This window comes from Mauremys reevesii, linkage group 7 (assembly GCF_016161935.1).
Source record: "Mauremys reevesii isolate NIE-2019 linkage group 7, ASM1616193v1, whole genome shotgun sequence".
Lineage (NCBI taxonomy): Eukaryota > Metazoa > Chordata > Testudines > Geoemydidae > Mauremys > Mauremys reevesii.
Window position 1 is genome coordinate 35,545,228 of NC_052629.1, and position 19,615 is coordinate 35,564,842.

General features: G+C 39.3%; 1 protein-coding gene across 9 annotated transcripts in view; it reads left to right on the top strand.

Moving 5' to 3' along the window:
* The window catches only part of PRKG1 (protein kinase cGMP-dependent 1), an 885,489-nt gene that overhangs the window by 604,475 nt on the left and 261,399 nt on the right, over nucleotides 1-19,615 (top strand). For all 9 annotated transcript variants that reach the window (XM_039547328.1, XM_039547329.1, XM_039547324.1 and 6 more), the window contains one exon: nucleotides 9,444-9,507. In XM_039547328.1, the coding sequence (XP_039403262.1) occupies nucleotides 9,444-9,507 (64 nt within the window). The remainder of the gene's footprint in view (nucleotides 1-9,443; nucleotides 9,508-19,615) is intronic.

Sequence of the window (19,615 nt, forward strand, 5' to 3'; positions counted from 1 at the left end):
AATTGTGATAGAGTATATATGGCATCTTTGGAGAGCTAAGGTCAAATCTTAATTCATCTTGTTGTGGGGTTGTTTTTGCCATTCTGTGCCCATTTACTACCTCCCCTCTTGCACGCTTCCTAGAATATCTGTGACATTGACAGAAAGGAGGAGTCATGTTTCATTATGTTCATGGTGTATTTCATGGTGTGACATTTGACAACACAGGGCTGCCATGAGTCAAATATCTCATGTGATACTCACACACTTGGCAGCCCTTTCACACATTCCCAAAACTAGGCTGAGATATTGACCTATAAGCAGGGCAGTAGGGATGGCCTGTAATTGCTACTGCCAGGTACCAGGGGCTGATGCTCCACCTACTAGGTTAGAGCAAGGAAGGAGCAGCCAGAATTCAAGGCAGCAGAAGCATCCAAAAGCAAGCATGAATGGTGACAGAAGGTAAGAGGTCTAGGCCTGGATCCAGATTCTCCTCCCAGACACCTCTACCCAGGCCCTGGTCAAACCCCAGCTCCCCTTCCCTGGACATCCCCACCAGGCTCCCTCTAGCCATCCCCAGCTGGCTTCCTCCCCAAAAGGCCTTCTGCTCATCCCCAGCAGACAACCCAGCCCCCACCCAACCCAGACATTCTAGCATCCCCCAGACACCTCTCAGCATGTACCCAACTACCTAGAACTTCCAAACATCCTCCAGCACAGATGCACCCACCCAGCCTCCCATCCACCGTAGCTGCAACGATCTGTATATTTCCATATCCTACCCAAAACTGGGGTGTACTGATCATAATCTGAATTGTATAGTTATATGCAAATTTCTTACAAATATATACATTGGCTCTTTAAATGTTTACACGGAATGTCCCACATGGAACAGCACAGAATTTGGCAGCTGTGGAAATAAGGGCCTGATTCTATCTGGCTTTCTTGCATTGGGTTATACTGTACTCCGCAAGCAGTCCCATTTATTTCTGTTGGATTGTGTTACACATACCAGACAATATGTGTAAAGGTGACAGAATCTGGCCCTCAAGGTAAAAGTAGAACCTAAGTCTCTACAAGGCTATTTTCCATGGAAAGAGGTGCCAATATTCTACAGATAACTTCCTTGATTATTTTTCAAAAGTATTTTGTACAAGCAGATCAGGTAAGCAGGTAAAAAGTAAATCTAAAAAGAACAGAGGTAAAAATGGAGAAGGTAGTTTTAGGTCTGTGCAGAGACCAGCTGGACTGTGTGTAGTGTGCTGCTTTTATACACTAGTTCCAGAAGGCAGAAGGAACACTAGACTGGAGTAGTGGATATCACGAGGATATCACGATAAATGTGTGTTTTCAGACTTCAGTGAGTAAGGTTCAGCTCAAGTTATTTCCTTCTCATTTTAAGGCCATGATTTATCATGTTGACTGTGCCAGCAATTTATTCCTTGACACTACTTGCAGACAACTGGACAGCTGCCAGTTGGATGGCATTTCTAGCTCGAGTTCTCTAGAATGTCATTTTTTGCCAGTAACCTAAATCAAGTGTCAGATTCTACTCGGCAATATTTATCTTGAAGTCTTTGAGCTCAGAAAGGCAATGCCCTTTTGGCAATAGTGGGGAAAGCTCTTTCAATGCTGTGAAGAAAGGATAAGCACCTTAAGATACTTGGATCTTCATTCCAGTGTGTTGATACAAAAATTTAGTTTCAGGCAATGAGCACAGACTGCAATTTTATTTCCTTGTATTGATTTATTTTGAGTTTTAAAATGCACCTAACTATGTGGCCTAGGTGAACCTATTGTAACAACAATTGCATTTATTACAATATAAACCAATGGGAAATTATGAAGTCTTCCTTTCATAATTAACCCACTAGGACTATCTGTAGTACACACTAATGGTATACATACCCTCCTTTCAAAAGCTTAGGAAAAAAAGATTTGCGGGTTTTGCAGCATGCTCTTGAAAGTCAATAGACTTTTTCTTTCTTGAACTGAGAAGGGAAGTTAGTCAAGGGTATCTTACGAAGAATACCCTATTTCCAGCCTACTCCAGTTTAAACCATGCAGTGACTGCTTGAGCTGATCTCAATTGCTTTGACACCACACAAGGAGATAAGTGATCTCTTGGAATCTAAACAATTTAATTGCTTTATAAGTCAAAAACAGCACTTTGAATTACACCCAGAATGAAGTCATTGCCACCCTCTGAGCAAGGTGTAGTATGATTTCTGTAGTAGGCACTACAAAGCAAGCAGCCTTCTATATTCTACACTTCAGTGCAGAGCACATAACAGTAATCCAAAAGAAAAAAAATAGTAATCGTAGGTATCTGATATCAGAACATCCAGAAGGAGTTTGATAGCCACATGAACTCAGGTTAGGGTGACCAGAGAGCAAATGTGAAAAATCGGGATGGGGGTGGGGGGGGGGGGGTAATAGGAGCCTATGTAAGAAAAAGACCCAAAAATTGGGACTGTTCCTATAAAATCAGGACATGTGGTCATCCTAACCCAGGTCACAAACAAGGGAGCCAAAACAGCCTTTGTTCCTCAACCTACAAGCATGTCCTCAGCCTGCCCTGTGTTGCATCTCAGTACTAATCCAAGATTTCTTTGTACAGATGTGTTGAACAGGTGAGGCCAAAGAATAGAAATCCTTTGAATGCCATATTAAAAAACCCTCAGAGCTGATGAGTAGTGGCACAGTACTACTCCTGGGATCTTTTCAAAAGAAAGGATCAGCTAATGGAGAAGCCATCTACCCTGCAGAGTGTATTGGCAATCAAACAACATGTTGTGGTTAATTGTTCTGAAGACAGCAGATTGACCAAAATGTCTTCATGGACATTTGAACTTCATTCACCACTAGGAGGAAATTATCAGCCAACACAACCAATTCAGTTCTCTGTGCATATCCAGACTTAAAACCTAAAATCACTTGGTCAAGGAGACTAAAGGAATTCAAATATTGGTGTTCATCATAGCTTCAATAATGACAACAATTGCTGTCTATTCTATTAATTCAGTCATCATTTTGACAAAGTTTAGCATAATCTGTACATTGGTAAAAGACCAAGGTTTATTGGGATTTGTTGTTAAAATTCCATTTCCATCCTTCAGATTCCTGTCTTGAATGATGAAAAAACTAACCAGGTAGAAATCCATACATTAGAGGTGTAACATCTTGTCAATGCCAACATTTTGTATGCTGACATTTCTGAATAAAAAGCTGCAACTCCTCCTGCTCAGCTTCCCAGACTTAGCTGTCATTTTGTAAATGTAACGCTTAATCACACACCACCACTGTGTTAAATGTTCAGAACTGAAGTACCCACACAGAATTTTATATTCAAGCGTCAACAGTCCACCAGCTCTGCTAGTGTCAGCTCTGCAACAATATCTATACCCAGTTATTAGTGCCTAAAATGGTCATGTACATTGTAACCTGATGTCATGTAGAGCAGACACTAGGGGATGGATTTTCAAAAGTGCTGTGCTCTCACTTCTACAACTGATGCCAAAGGAAGCTGTGCGTGCTCAGCATCTGAGAATCTGGACCTGGGATTGAACAAAGTCTCTTATCCAAAAGCCCTATACAAGATGTATAAAATATTTTCTATAAATATCTTTGACTACGGGACTTGGCATATAAACATTGAGGAATGGGTAAAAACTATGCAAGCCAGCACAGTTTTAATTAAAAATCCAGGAAATTAAAACTGGTGATCTTAACATAAAAATGGAATTAGTAGCTCTGATCCACAGCCTCTTACAATCTTTGCTATAGATATGTTTGAACTGATAACCACTAAGTACTTCTCTTGCTGTCTTTATTAGTTTGCTGCATACCTTTTGAAATCACATCTGAACTGGTTATGTACAACTTCACTCCTCCAGTGATTATTAACCACTAGTCTGAAAATTAGTTACTATGCAGGGTCCCATCTCTGTTCTCTGAACAATGATTTCAATTGGATTTTGGGGTATGCAAGTAATGAAGGATCAGCCTAATCAAGTATTAGCATTTATTAGGGACAGATAGAGTGAGTACCTCTAAGAGCATTCCAGCTTTGCCTTATGTAGCACCATCTCAATACCTGCAGTATTTCCTACTTTTAGTACAAGAAATACTTAGGCAATAACATAGATGTTGACAAAATGTGATATTATCTAAGGCAACTGGAAAAAATTGCGTTCACGGTAAATAGTTCAGGGGAAAACATGAATGTACCTGAATGAGCATTGCCAGTTTGCTATAATGATGAGACAGCCTGCTGGAGGAGTTCATGGGGTGGGAGGTGAGAGTCCATTTGCTTCTACGTGGCTGACCAAGAAGAACCTTGTGGTTCAGAAACCCATCTCTGGAGTCCAAGGAGAATCAGTACCATTTGTTTCTAGATAGCTGGTCCAGAAGATCCCTGGCCTTCACAAGCTTCTCAGACACTGGAGGGAAGGGGGAAAGGAGAGGGATATAAAATTTCTCCTGCTCTCTGGGGAGAATACAGAAAACAGGCAAGTGAAAGAGGTTGGGATTGGGTTCTGCAAGTGTGTTGAATTTTGTGACCTCAACTAGGTGTCATTCCCCTAGTTAGCATGAACTGATGCCTTTCCATTTAAGATCTTACTTTATGAGCTTTTTGATACTCATAAAGTAATAACAGGTCTTTGTTTATAAATTAACATTACATCCAGAATAATGTTTATTCCGTTTTACATATTTTCAGACTTTGCCTTCTCCAGTTTTAATCAATCAACAAAATAAGTTTTTTTCTACTTGCAGCCTTCTGAAAACATATGTAAAAAGTTAGATAATATTAATATTAAGCCTTGTATCAGCCCAGTTATTATCTTTCTACTATATATCTTTCTCTTCATGACCACTTTTTTCTTATCTCTTTGCTTATGCCATAGTCCTCACCTATATTATTCTTTTAGAGTTTAGCCAAAATTTTCAAACATGGTTGACTAAATATGGGTTCAAGTGTCTAATTGAGGGTGCTCATACTTGAAAATATTGGTCTTTGTAAGTAAATCTGTAGTATGCTGGTAATATAGTATCAAAAATATTCCTGAAATCCAACTACATCTATTGTTTTTTCCTCATCTATAAGTTTGATAATATCAATGGAAGAGTTATTCATGATTTCTTATGTATCCAGTTAATTATCCAATACTAAGTTATACATTTATAATGTTGCACATTTCATAATCTTATTCACTTTCATAATCTTGTTCCTTATCAGTGTATCCTCATCTCACATTGCCATCCTCATAAAATCAGGCTCACAGATCAATAATTGTTTTTTCTATCCTGTTTCATAAATAAGTTTTTATAAGCTTGTCAATCATTGTGTTATCTGAGCATCTTCCACCATGTAAATACAAGCTAACTGTATTGCCACCCTCCAGTCATTTAGAAGCACCCTGGTCCTTTCTGAGCTATCATAAATCCTTTCTAAAGGCTGTTTACTAAGATATTAATTTTGTAATTCTGGGATATAATTTATTTGGGACTTGTGCTTTGTCAACATTTCTAATTGTCTAATTATCTGCTCCATTGCAATGAAAAAGCTTTAAACATTTCCTTCTTTCCTTCACCCTTTTCTGTTGTGAACTTAATTTGTTTAAATACCCTAAGGCCTTGGCTACACTTGCGAGTTACAGTGCAATAAAGCAGCCCCGGGTGCCCTAGCTCACTCCCCGTCCATACTGGCAAGGCACATAGAGCGCTCTGACTCCGCAGCTACAGCTCTGCTGGTACTGCACCTCGGCGAGTGGAATAACGTTTAATGCACCCCCGCTGGAGCACCACGGCACCAGTGTGAACGAGGTGTTGCGTTACTGCGCTGTGATCAGCTTCTGGAAACATCCCATAATCACCTTAAGTCAAGTGGCCACTCTTGTCATTGTTGTGAAATCGGCTGCAGGAATGTGGAAATGCCCTTTCAAAGCTCCATTTCAGAGAAGTCGGCTGCTTATCAGCTCTGAGAAAAAGCAAACATTTACTGTTTCCTTTGAGTGAGTGAGAGAGAGGTGGGGGGAGGGAGGTCTGAACTTACATGCTGACACACTCTCAGCACCCCAAAAAAAACACACTCTCTCTCCCCACATACACACAACGCACTCCCTGACATACCCCACCCCACCTCATCCCCATTTGAAAAGCACATTGTAGTCACTTGCATGCTGGGATAGCTGCCCATAATGCACTGCTTCCAATGCCACAAATGTGGCCACACCAGTGCGCTTGAAGCTGTCAGTGTGGACAGACTGCAGTGCTTTGCTTACTGTGCTCTCCGAAGGCGGGTTTAACTCACAGCACTCTACATCTGCAAGTGTAGCCCTGCCCTAAGCTTTCGACAATAGGACTATTTAGTTCACTGAGATTGTCTGATACAACATACACAAAGCCATTTTTCTTACTTGCTTAAGGAATAGGCTTCATAAAGTTCTTTTCTCTACAACTTAGAGTGTAATGGATCTATTACCTTCATTGTAGCATAGTTCTGTGTCCTAAAAGAGAAATTACTTTCATTAAAAAATGTGATATGCTAAATTCTGTCCTAATTCTGATTTAGGTGGAGTGCAAAATTTTGGACAGCTGTCTTTTGTAGGAAATATTACTCTATCACTTCATTCTTTCTGATTCTTCTTGTGAGAATAGTAAAGCTGGAATAAAGAATTTCTGTAATACATGGAGATCAAGGCAACACATAATTTCTGTCCCATCCCTTTACTTTGGTCCACAGTATAGTAGCAGCGGTGTACCTCCATCGGAAACAGTATTTTGCAGAAAAAATACCGTGACTGACAGAAGCTTGGACTTACATCTTGGCAAATTTAAGGGGTTTTAAAATGTATTTATTACTGGAACTGTAATAACTTAATTACTCTGACCACTTTTGCATCATTATTTTTATAGATTGGATGGGATTCATATATTTAGATTTTTGCCAAAGCCTTTGGAAATTACTTTCAGTTTCTAAGTGATCCAAAGCCCATTGAATTCAATGGAACGATTCTCATTGATTTCAGTAGGCTTTGGAACAAGAACTAATTGTACATGTTATTTATCTCATGATTTAATAAGTTGCCAGTTGTGCCTCAATTAGTAATTAATTATACAGTTGATTTATACATATTACCAATATTTAATAAATAACGACTGCTTCAGTCTACTTTAAGAATTTACTATAAACCATGTCAAAGAACACATTAATTTTAAGCTCATAAAGGGACAAATCCTGGTAAACACATGCTCAAAAATGTTCATTGGGAGTTTCACATGAGAAGGAGATTTGGCTCCAAATATGATACTGTTACTATTTGATATGGTGCATATTATAAACTACCATAAATAGTGTTAATTTTCGGTTAATTTGGGGATTTATCCTAGGAGTACTTAGCAGCCACAACTCCCATAAACAGCCATGGGAATTACAGATGCTTCACTCCCTTGCAGGACTGAGGACTCACAGGAGCCCAATTCTGTGAGGTGCTGAGTACCTTTAACTACTTTGATATGCAACAAGAACAGTCAGTACCTCTCAAGACTGGATCTACACCACCTGCATAGAACCAGACTTTATATGGATGGAATATTGACCAGTTAGTGAGGTGAAATCTAGCTCAGGTCCAGAGTCCAGAAGTGCAGCACTGCCTCTTTCACCCCTACCCTAGCATTAGGTTGCTAATGTGGGCTACAATCTGTGGCTGTGGTACTCAAAACAAGTATAACTGGGGACTGGGACTTTGGGATCTTTGGTCCCTCCCTGGGCCGTCTCTGGGTTAGCCCTTGACTTTCCACATTGGACTATATGGGGCTGCCAGGAAACGATCTGTGCCTCATGTCAGTGCGCAGACACCCATGTGTGGCTGTCCTACCAGCAAACCCCCAGCACAGTCCTTGTGGAGGGTTTCTGTGATGCAGAGGGGCTTCTGTTGGCTCTCTACACTATGGAAGGATTCTATTTCTGTGATCTAAAAAGAGCCTGAACCCACATCTACAGAAGCAAAAATGACGAATTCATTTAGGGTACAATTTACCCTGTATAGAGGGCCCACCCAAAGCCTATACACCGCTCATCTCCCACCTACATTCTGTTCTGACAGCTAAAGTGGAATGTAAATGATTGGCCTTGGACAGGCCCTTTTCACAGGATGAATTTCATCCATCATGTACTGCATCTACTAGCCCTCTCTAATACAAATATTGTTAAACTGAAGAACATAGAAGCCTAATATGTCAATTAGTATGATTATAAAAATATTTTAAATTGGCATTTAATTCAAAGAATAATGTATTTATCAGCGAAGCTTTACAATGGTTTTAACGTTTAAATCTAAAATAGCATTGGAAAATCCTGTTAATCAAAGTTAATGAAGAGCAGGGTGGGGGAGGGCTTAAATTGTAACACTTTAAAAACATGATATGAAATTTATTTCAAGTGGTTTAAAAGATAATTTAAAACATAATCCCAATGTGAACACGTCTCTGTGCTCACTCTGAAATGAACATGATTCACATGAAGAAAAACTAGTGTGATGGGAGCAGAGACAGGTCACGACCAGGGACCCAGGGATTACAAATGGTAGTGGGAATGAGCCAACTTTTTAATGTTTTTGTTTACTCCTGCTCAGCAATCAGAGCCAAGATTTGCATAAATAAGACCCTAACATTTCATCTCCTATATCCTGATTTTGGCTCCTAAGTAAATGGGCTAATTTTCAAAAGTTTGGAGCATCTAGTAGCTCTCATTGACATGAATTGGGAGCTGCTGGGTGATCAGCAATTTTGAAAATCAACCTAATTATTTAGGAACCAACATGTAGATTTAGGAGCCACATTTAATTCTTGTGTTTGAAAACTTTGGCCCAGGTGTTGTGGCTCACTCAAGTGTTCATAGGAGCTGCACTTAGAGGCTGTCAAGAAGACAAGCCACTAGGAAGAGTTTGTAGCATAGTTTCATTTAGCTGATTCCCAATATGATTTTTTTAGAGGATATTCACATTTCACCTTATACAGGAAAGGCACAGCTTCAAAATGTTTATTCCATGCAGCTTACTGTCCTGTAATCATTGAATGCCTAAATTACACCAAGGAGGCAGAGAGACATAAGAATTCACGGTGTATGCTGCTTTTATGATGATCAATCCTGAAAAAGCAGCAAAGAGTCTTGTGGCACCTTATAGACTAACAGACGTTTGGGAGCATGAGCTTTCGTGGGTGAATACCCACTTCTTCGGATGCATGTCAATCCTGTGACAATCCTGAAGAGTTATGCTTATTAAGCTAAAACTGGTATTCTGGTCTTGGTGTTAGGAACTACAGGACAAGATTGAGTCCATATTGATTTTAAATAATAGAGTTGTTTGGCTCTTGTGGAACCTTGTTGATTTACTGACTTTATGAAATAAACTAACTTTATCAATTAAACAATAGTTCTTTTCCATTTTATATTACAGTGTTCCAACATTCCAGAGTCTTCCTGAAGAGATCCTCAGTAAGCTTGCTGATGTCCTAGAAGAGGTAAGTGATTTTAATTCTTGGGGATAGTATGAGGTCCATGGGCTATAAGTCCTCTTGTAAAAAAATGTTCTAGGCTCTCTTCGGAACTCACAGCTTCACAGTTTTGTTCCAGATTGTGGTTATCTGTTCCATTATTTAGACATAATGAGCTTGATTAAACTCTGAAGGTTGCAGTTAGTGAAACTTGCATCTTTCTGCATTCACTGGAGGACAATATCAGCCTTGGAGGAGGGTGGTAACAGTACGTCTGTTGCTCTCCTGTTGATATTACAGCAGGGTAGGGCAGACATGTCCAGATATAACAAATGACCTGCTGGAAGGGTCTGCCCAGGAGCTATACCAAATTAATGTTTTTTCCTAGATGAAATCCTGACTCTGCTGAAGCCTATAGGATTTTTGCTACTAACTTCAGTGAAGCCAGGATTTTACCACTACCCCTTCACATCTTTCTGGTCTGTGCTGGCTGACTCTGGTCCTCCGCAGTGGAGTGGAGATTGCGGCCAGCCTGTTCCACTACTCCCATCCTCTGGCAGACTTTCCACCACCAGGGGCCAGTAGCCTAAGTCAGGCTCAGCATACAGATTTGACTCATTTAGTTTGAGAGGGAGATCACTTAGCATTTAGAAAACTGATCTTGGAAGTTTCTTTGCTAATTTAGGGCCTTAGCCTGCAAGTTGTTGAGTGTTTTCAACTCCCAAAGCAGTTAGTACATTCTAGGAATCAGGCCATTTCAATACTCTCTTGGCTTATGAATTTGTTTTCACTTTCCTTCTGCTTTGTATATGTGCCACACAAAATATATTTTGATTTAGTCTTTGTATAAAATCTAGCAATAAGTCTGATCTATTTAGTGACATGCTTTTAATGAGTCTCCTTAACAGGACTTGCACCATTTTTGGGTTCCTGTTTGCTCTCATAAAATTAATTTAAAATAATTGCATTGCATACAGCATAGTATTTGCCTGTTACCTGTTCATTTTGCATGTTAGAATTACACACTTCTGAATATTACAGGCACAATTAAGACCCATTACAATTTTAACCTGTGTGCTTTAAATGTGTTTGATTTTTTTTCACAACTTGACCAACAAAACCAATCTTATAGCCATGTATCAAAAGAATGAAGGCATAATACTTAAAAATTCATGAAAAAAAGCTGATTTTTAAACTTCTTTTTAGTTCTGCAACCTCCATTAATATGCTGTTGCTTTTCCTTTGATTTCTTTTATTTAATATGTGAGAAAATTCTGCAACCTCTGTTTTTATTAGAAATCTAAGCAAAAAGCATACATTTATCAAGCAGCACAATAAAGTACTCATGGGACCTTTTTATTTCCTGTGCTGCTGCCAGAGAAATGTTTGTAGTGTTTTGAAAAATAACCATAATAATTCATAATGTTATAAATAAACCTGTGCCAAGTTAAATCTGTGTATATCAAAAATACATGCTTAATTGTAAATAGTTTAATTTATTTGGATCACGTTAACAATATTAAACTCTATACATCAATTTTAAATGGAAATGTGTAAAGTCAATAAAATACTTTTTTAGCTACATATTAGCTGTCAGAAAAAAACATGATGAACAAATGAGACACAAAAATATAAAAGTAAGTATCCCTGGGAATGCTTATCTAGGATTACTTCTGTTAATCTTGCATATATGAGTAAAACTAGCAAGATTTGGATATTTAGTTTTATGTTGATCTCTTGCACTATAAGAAAATAGCTATAAAAAAAGGGTGAAGTATAGAATCCTAATTGCAAAACATAAAAGAAACACAAGTTGCATAACATTAATGGAAATGATGTTAGTGCTTTGGTAGGATAATATATCTTTTTCTTTTTAAATTGGTTTGCCCTGTGTAACCAATACCTGCATGCAGCCAATTATTTAAGGCTAGACGGTACACTCCTCTCTCAAGGTAACTAGACCTTAATCACATCTAGTCTGTACTAGATGATCCATTAGAGAAGTTTCCAACAGACATTTTTACGTTTCCTAAGTGGTGAAAAATTTTTTTTGCTTTTCACTCTGTTATTCTTTGTTTTCATGTAAGAAATTCTTCATAAACTATAGAATCACCTGTAGTACTTACTTCAAGGCTATATACTTAATGTTTTGCAAAATCAAACATATGTAAATGAATTAAAGTAATTGTATTTTTATCTTAGCTTTTACTCTAACAGGAATTGAATGAAAGTGACTGAATTGGCACAGTGTGAGGCAGGGAATAATCTCACTCTTAACATCACAATTTAATACACTGTTTCTTCTTAAGAAAATCTGTGAATAATGGAGCACAGGTGCACTACACTCTTCTAACATATTTTAAAGGAGCTGTTAGCTAAAACCCAGAAACTAAAGAGCTGCATTTTTTATCCATTATCCAAAGCAATTGTGGAAATGTTAGGAAGACAGTTAGAGAATGACCGTGTATGATAACATGACCACACCTTTAAAGTTGATAGAAAAATTAAAATGACTTATTTAGCACAGATAAATTGAATGTGAATTAACAAAACATGAGTGCAATACTCTTCTGTCTTCTACTGGTTTCACACTAATGTAACATCACTGCAGTCGCTCATGATTTATACCAGAGTGAAAGCAGAACCAGGCCCATTGACTTGAATGTGAGCGGATTTGAGCCCCAATAATTTTGTTGTAATTTTGTCATCTAATTTATTCATATTAATTAGGTAAATTTTATCTTTACCTGCACAGATTGAATTTGACAACAAATGCTGGGCATAACCCCTATACCTGAAATCAATTCTGCTCTGTTACTAACTCAATAACGTTTAGAGCAGTCTCAAAGCTTCAAACTGCACCAACTGGTAGTGGCCCCCCAAGGGCCATTATAACAACTGGGGATCACCAGAGAACACTGCATTCTAACACACCCTTGGCATCTCCCTAAAGAGGCACAGAACCAGAATTTTAGCTTGCTGGTTCACACCAACTTTCTGCCCTTTTCTGATGCTAAAGTGATGAAAAGAGGCTAGAACAGAGCAAACGAATTGCTCTGTTTTTTTTGTTTAAATGATTATATTCATTTATTTATTTTTGAAAATGTGTGAGACTGAAGTTTTTATTACCATTTTTCAAAGTGTTTGGTCACAGCTGATATTTTTTCATTTATTTCAAAACCTGAGGGTTTTATGTTTTCAGGGTTTGATTTATGTTGTTTTAAACTGAGTCATAGTTGTCTGTGTTGAAGCAGATCTTTCGGGTCTCTGACTTTATTGGGTTATTTTTCCTTGGGCTTGCCAAACATGCTAACTCTCTCAATGAGTAATATGTTTCTGTTGCTTATATGAGTCTTGCACCTATTTTTTCTTTTGTGAATTGTGGCTGTGCATATCATTGTCTAGTTGGTGGTTGTTTATCTGTAATAATAAAATATATAGATATTTTCTATATGAAAAATGCTGTACATATGATCAAATAGGCATATGGCTGACTTTTTAACATGACCAGTACATGTCAAATAGGATGCATAAGTGTATTCTGAGTCTGAAATGTGTTGGGATTTTCCATTTGGCTTATCCAGATCATCTCATCCAGTTCTGGGACAACATTTCATCTAGTTCTCTGGGAGCCCAAAAAACTCAGTTCAGTTCCAGCTCATCACTCAGGTTACTTTATTAGGCATGTTACAAATCCGTGCTCATGTTGGCCAGAACCAGATGTAAGGGGTTTAGGATCATGGTGATATACCACAATCCCAATTATATTACACACCACATAGTTTATATACTTTTCCCTAACTACTAACATCTGAATTTCTTGAATCTAATTGGTTTGGACATTGTATGGGTCATGTAGGAACCAGTTGTTTATGTCCTTCCCTTATCTGCATTTCAAGTTTATCAGTTATCCCACTTATCTCAACTAGACCTGGAGATACTGTCTCCAGCACAGTCTTGTTTACAGATGCACTCAAATCATATGGCCTGTCCCCCTTTGTTTACAATATTAACCTTTCACTCAAATTTTACTTATGTCCAGCAAGATCTATGCCTACAGAATGGCACCCAATGACTTATGAACTCTACCAGAGCTACTGTGCAAACAATACACCACAATATAAACTCTGCTTCCATAGGCATGCCAGCCCGCAACTTCTTCCTACCTGTATCCACTCCAAAATGAACAAGATTTTAGCAGTGGGAATAGACCTGAATGGGCAGATTAAAGAGATGTTAAAGAAAAAAAAAGTGGTGACAGGATTTGTCAAGCGCCTGGACAGGAAGGGGAAGTAGAATAGGTAAATATGGTTGTCTGCCTACATATCTACATCGGCTATATAGTCTTGTGTTTGCCTACTACCAATGTAAAATCTACTTTCCAAATAAACTCTGTTTCACCTAAGGAAACTATAAATATTCAGTTCCTATAAATATTCATTGACCATAAAAATTATGTACAAAAACTGGGAAATTCAGTGAAAAATGAAATGGTTCACAATAGTTCTATAGATAAGATAGACTTTAAAAGTCCTTCAATGTATAAAGCTGAAACACTGCATGCAAATATACTGGAACTTCCCCTCCTCCCCCTTTTGTTGAGGGATTTATGTTTTTAGAGGAAGTCTTTGTTTTAATAATTTCTATTTCCCTTAGCATATTACAAATTGGCATCACTTAGTTTTCCCTCATCATGCAGTTAGTACCTTACTTAAATTAATGTATGAAGAAGACAGATGATTTTTCCTATTTAAGAAACTTTAAAAGAAAATGTATTTAAACAGTTCCCTTTAATAATATGCATAACCAGTTCTTGTCTTCTAGCAATTCTTTACCATGTGTGCAATTTGGAAACAGAAAAGGAATCTGTGATGAGCTCTAAATCAGCTCTGTTGAAAATGTTAGAAAGTACTTTGAAGAGCCATGTAATATGCATAGCAATTTACTGCAATCGATGTGCTTTGCAAACAAATAATGACTCTATGATGAACTGCAAATGAGTTGCCTACTATCAACATTTTGAATTCTATTCACAAAATATGGTATTAAAACATCCCTCATATTATAGTAAACTGGGGAAATGTTTTTGAATACTGATTGGTACATCAGAATCTCACTTTCTTCCTTAGTTATACCTATAAAACTATCTTTCAGAAGTTCTCTGTTCTCCTAGGTTGTGGAGCAAGCCAACTTCATACCACCACTCAGTATCTTATCTCTGTTTCCCGTCTTTCCACCCCCTCTCTCCTACAAACACCCATATATCTCATGCTGGAGCCTACCTGAAGTTCTAGTACTATAAAGGTCTGTATAGCCTCTCAGTAGAGGCCCATTTTCTGGAGGGCTTCAAGATTGAAGCCAGTGAAAACTTTAGCTTCATATACTCATGTGTTTTGGTGGAAAGAGCAGGGGGAAACTTTGACTCGGCACATACAGTCAAACCTTGCAATAATGCGCCCCACCATAACACGAAATCGCATATAACGCAATCACAGGTTGGCTCCCCTTTAAGGTATAATACAGTACGGTACCGTACCAATGGTCCCCAACACCATGGCAGGAGAGAGAAGCTGCAGCCCTGCACCTGCTGGGAACAGAGAATTCCGAGGCTGCCGGGGTCAGTGCTCTCTGTCACCAGCAGGTGTGGGGCCATGGCTTCTTTCCCGCTTCAAGAGGAGCCGCGGTTCCCCGCCTGCCGGGGACAGAGAGCACCAGCGCCCACAGCCCTGGAGTTCTCTGTCCCTGGCAGGCGGGGAGCCACGGCTCCTTTTGAAGCTGGAGAGAAGCCGCGGCTCCCCGCCTGCCAGGGACAGAGAGCACCGGCGCCCATGCCCCAGAGTTCTCTGTCCCCGGCAGGTGGGGGGCTGCAGCTCCTCTCCCCTGCTGGGCACTAGGCACCAGGGGCATTAGGTGGTGCACCTCAATGCACCACTTTGGGGACCACTGAAAAACTGACTGGTTTGAAACCCTTCTATACCACGACCCCGTATTTAGCGCGATGGAATTTTTTGGACCCCAAAGGTCGCGTTTTAGTGGGGTTTCACTGTACTTCTTTACTTCCTGGCTGAGCTGTGGAGCAACCCAGAGAAACATAATCCTTGGGTCACACAGACTTTTAATAATTCTTTCCTTGCCTGATTGGGGGCAATCAGGCAGAGAACAAACTCCCACTCCTGCACCTTCAAGTAGATATCACTAAGTGTCGTCATTTCCCTGAGTCTGGCTGTCTTCAACTTACCTGGCAGAATCTGTAACTGCTCCTGGGAGTTTTACATCTACTACTGAGAAAGAAACACCCCTCCAGAACAGAGATCAGCCTCCATGGCTGCACAGTCATTTATGGTATTGAAAAGATGATCACAGAGCTATGTAGAAATACTACTTTACTTTCTCCAAGTTTCAGATCCTCTATCTGGTAGGCTGAAGCTTCCACTTCCATTTTTCATGTAACCAGAAAAAACAAGGATTTTACCATATTTGTTAGGGGTCTCTCTTGCTTGAGTTATTTTTAAATAAATGCATATTTTAGCAAAGGGATAATGTTGTAAAAGGAGCAACCACCAATCCAATGTACAGTTACAAGGGTGTCAAATGTCCAGTATCCTGCACTGCCAGGTGGTGTGGTTGCCTTTTACACCTTTGACTCCAATGAGGGAGTGCTTCATTTGGCATTATTTTCATTCTGCATAGGCTCAGGCTTCTGTCGTTCACGGACATCATCCCTGCTCGATCAAATAGACTAGGGATCCCTAAAGATATGGACCCTGTGTAGTAATGGACCCAGGCATTCCCATAGGGAAGGAAGAAAATGAGCCACTACCTCTGCTACAGGGAGGGAAAAAGAGCACTGAGCGGATCCCTTCCCACCTGAGACATGCAGGAGAAAACTGACCCTTCCTGAGGAACACTGGGAAGTGATAATAAAGGGACTAATAACTGGGAGAAATTTAGTTTATGTCTTTACAGCATGATATCCAGTGGTAAAAACACACCTTTTTGGTGGTAAATACCCAGTCAACACAAGGCAGTATAGTTTTACCGTGAGGTAAGTGAGGGCATGGTCAACCATCGGCATGGGGTATAGTGTCAGCATGTCACCTTGCTATCATGTGGTAAAAACTACAGATGCCTTGTCTCCTCCAGGATTTTACAGTAAAATAACTATCACACACTAGTTATTGGGCTGTAAAAAACCCCACTTTTTTTTACCTATTAGTGAAAACAAATCCACAGAAGTGGTGCACTTAGCTGAAATAGCAAGGGGCAGAGGTGGCATTTCTGTCCACTCCATCTATTTTAAGGAGGAGAAATGTAAGGCTAGGGCCTACTGTCAAAAAAATAGCACAGCTTTCTAGTGATCCCTGCCAATATGGGGACAGGCAGGGAGTTCTGGAGAAGAAAGCATGCTTAGTGGTAGCCAGCTGGGGAAGACAGGATGAAGCATATTGAAGGCAATAGAATGACTCTTGTTAATTTCAGATTGAGATAAATCAGTGAAAGGAAGTCATATTTCATTGTTTTTGTTAAGCACTGGGTGCTCTTTTGAGAAAGTATGTAGACATAGATTATGTAGAGTATTTGTCCACCCGCGAGTGGGGCTTGTGTTGAAATATTAATGGGCTAGATGTGCCCTGCCACCATGTGAGTATGGAAGGATGTTAAGGACCCTTTGCCACTTTCCATGCTCATAATCATCTAAGCATAACTGCAGTCCTTAAATTCCCCTGCATGCAAGGGCTATGCCAGACAAGCACCACTGGTGACAACTTCATTCCACCAAGATCAGAGATGGATAGGAAGGAGGGTGGCCTGTCCTGCAGGAAGCACACTCTGCACCTTTTTAATGGGTGGTACAGTGCCCATGTTTTCCTTATTTTGATGAACAATGCCTAGGAAGTGTAATCAATCAAACGTGTGGTAAGGCAAGAAGCATTGAGTGATATTAGTATCTGAAGTAAAAATAAGTGTGGGCTCAAGCACTGGCAGTGAAAACTACATCCTGCAGAGAGGAAGACCAGAAGTGGACTTGTTTTCATATTAGAGAGAGAGAGAAAAAAATGTACAAATACCTAGGAGCAGTAAAGCCTGAACCTTTATTTTGTAACCACATCCAGATTCACTTGTAGAGCTAAGGTAAATAGATATTAAGCCTCTCTTCTAAGAAAGAGAATAGATTAAAGTAAATAAAGAGAAAAAGAAAGCCTGTTGGCTTCAGTAGTAGTTTATTAATGTATTTATTATTTGGATTTATAAAATATATAAAAAGCGCCTATCCAAGGCTCCAGATGCCTTTGTCATATACACAAGCACAGTAATACTACAACAGAAAATTAAATAAAGCTAGTTCCCAAAAATCAGGAAGGGAGGGAAAAAACACTTGACCCACAAATCCTCAATGCACTCCTCATTCCCCCAAAGTGTGAGAAAAGAGATCAACTGCTCAATGTCCTAAAGTCAACAGTATAAGAGGTAACAATGTTCAAATGAAACATTTGCTCCTGGGGAAAATGGGAGTTCATTAAAATCAGATTTTTCCACCAGAAAAATATTTGATTTTGATGGCATATACCATGAGGAAAATCTAAATGAAACACTGTTTCTGGTCAGTTTGACATTAATCTCTGTTTGCCAGAGCCATTATTGTGCCTCGTGGGAATTTTAGTTCTGGGTCCCTGATGCCCCCATGCTTGTCTGCGGGGTTTTTGATCAACTGTAATCAACAAATTTGGGCTTTTGGTACAAGGAAGAGAATAAGTTCCAAAACTGAGAGTCCTCCAAGAGCATGCTGTCTCAGTAGCTCCCGCTCTCTTAAAGTTAGAGGTTCTGGATGAGATACCTACCCTGATCTCAACTGCAGCAATATCTATGGTCTATGAAATAGGCAGGCACCAAGATAATTAGAGCTTCATAGGTCAAAACGAATACCTTAAACTTAACAGGTAGCCCATGAAAAGCAGGAAATATGTATATCATTTAAAAAGTGAGTCACCACAGTTTGCGCTAGCGTGTTTTCATGCTGTTTTAAGATGCAACATGATGGAGGTCCTGGAGGCCACATTTAGGCTGCTAGCTAAGAGATTAAAGTCCAGGAGTTTCTGGAAGCATTCTCTGACATGTTTCCAGTTCCATACACAGTGCCAATAAGATAGGCAGAAGTGCAGGGTCTCAATGTGTGGGTAAGATGATGGTGTTTGAAGGAGGGATTTAGGTTTATTAGGAACTGAGGAACCTTTTGGAAAAGAAGGAGCTTATATAGGAAAGATGGACTCTACCTAAACCAAAATGGAACCAGATTGCTGGCATGTAAATTAAAAAGGTCACAGAGGCGATCTTAAACTAAGGGCTGAGGAAGAGCTGACAGGTATGGAGGAGCACACAGTTCACACAGAGGCAGCCCTTAGAGGAGGATTTATTAAAGGGGTTTGTCTATATCCTAGTAAAGAGGAGAGATAAAAGTTGATAAAGTACAGGTAGGAACTGAAGAGAAACAGTCAGATGAAAAAGAGTCTTATTCAATTACATTACATGAAGACAGACAACTTAATAGTGACACATTTTGAAAGTGCCTGTATACAAATGCTAGAAGTCTAAGTACTAAGATGAGTGAACTTGAGTGCCTAAATGAGGATATTGATATAATAGGCATCACAGAAACTTGGTGGAACAATGATAATCAATGGGACATCATGTAATTAAATTTAACATCCTTGTGGGGTGGGGGGAAATACCGAAGAGACCCACACCAGAAGCATTTAATTTCAAAAATGGAATTACACAAAAATGAAGAAGCTAGTTGAAGGGAAATTAAAAGGAACAGTCACAACAGTGAACTGCCTGCAAGCTGCTTGGAAGCTTTTGAAAACACCACAGTAGAGGCTCATACTAAATGTATACTCGCCCCCCCACCCCCCCCAAAAAAAAATTTTAGATGCCACCATGGCTGAACAACAGAGTAAAAAAAGGCAATTGGAGACAAAGAGGCTTCCTTTATATTTTGGAAGTCAAATCCTAGTGAGGAAAATAGAAGGGAACAAACTCTGGTAAGTCTAGTGTAAAAGTATAATTAGCCAGGGAAAAAAAAGAATTTGAAGAGCAACTAGCAAAAGACAAAAATTAACACCACATATTTGTTAAG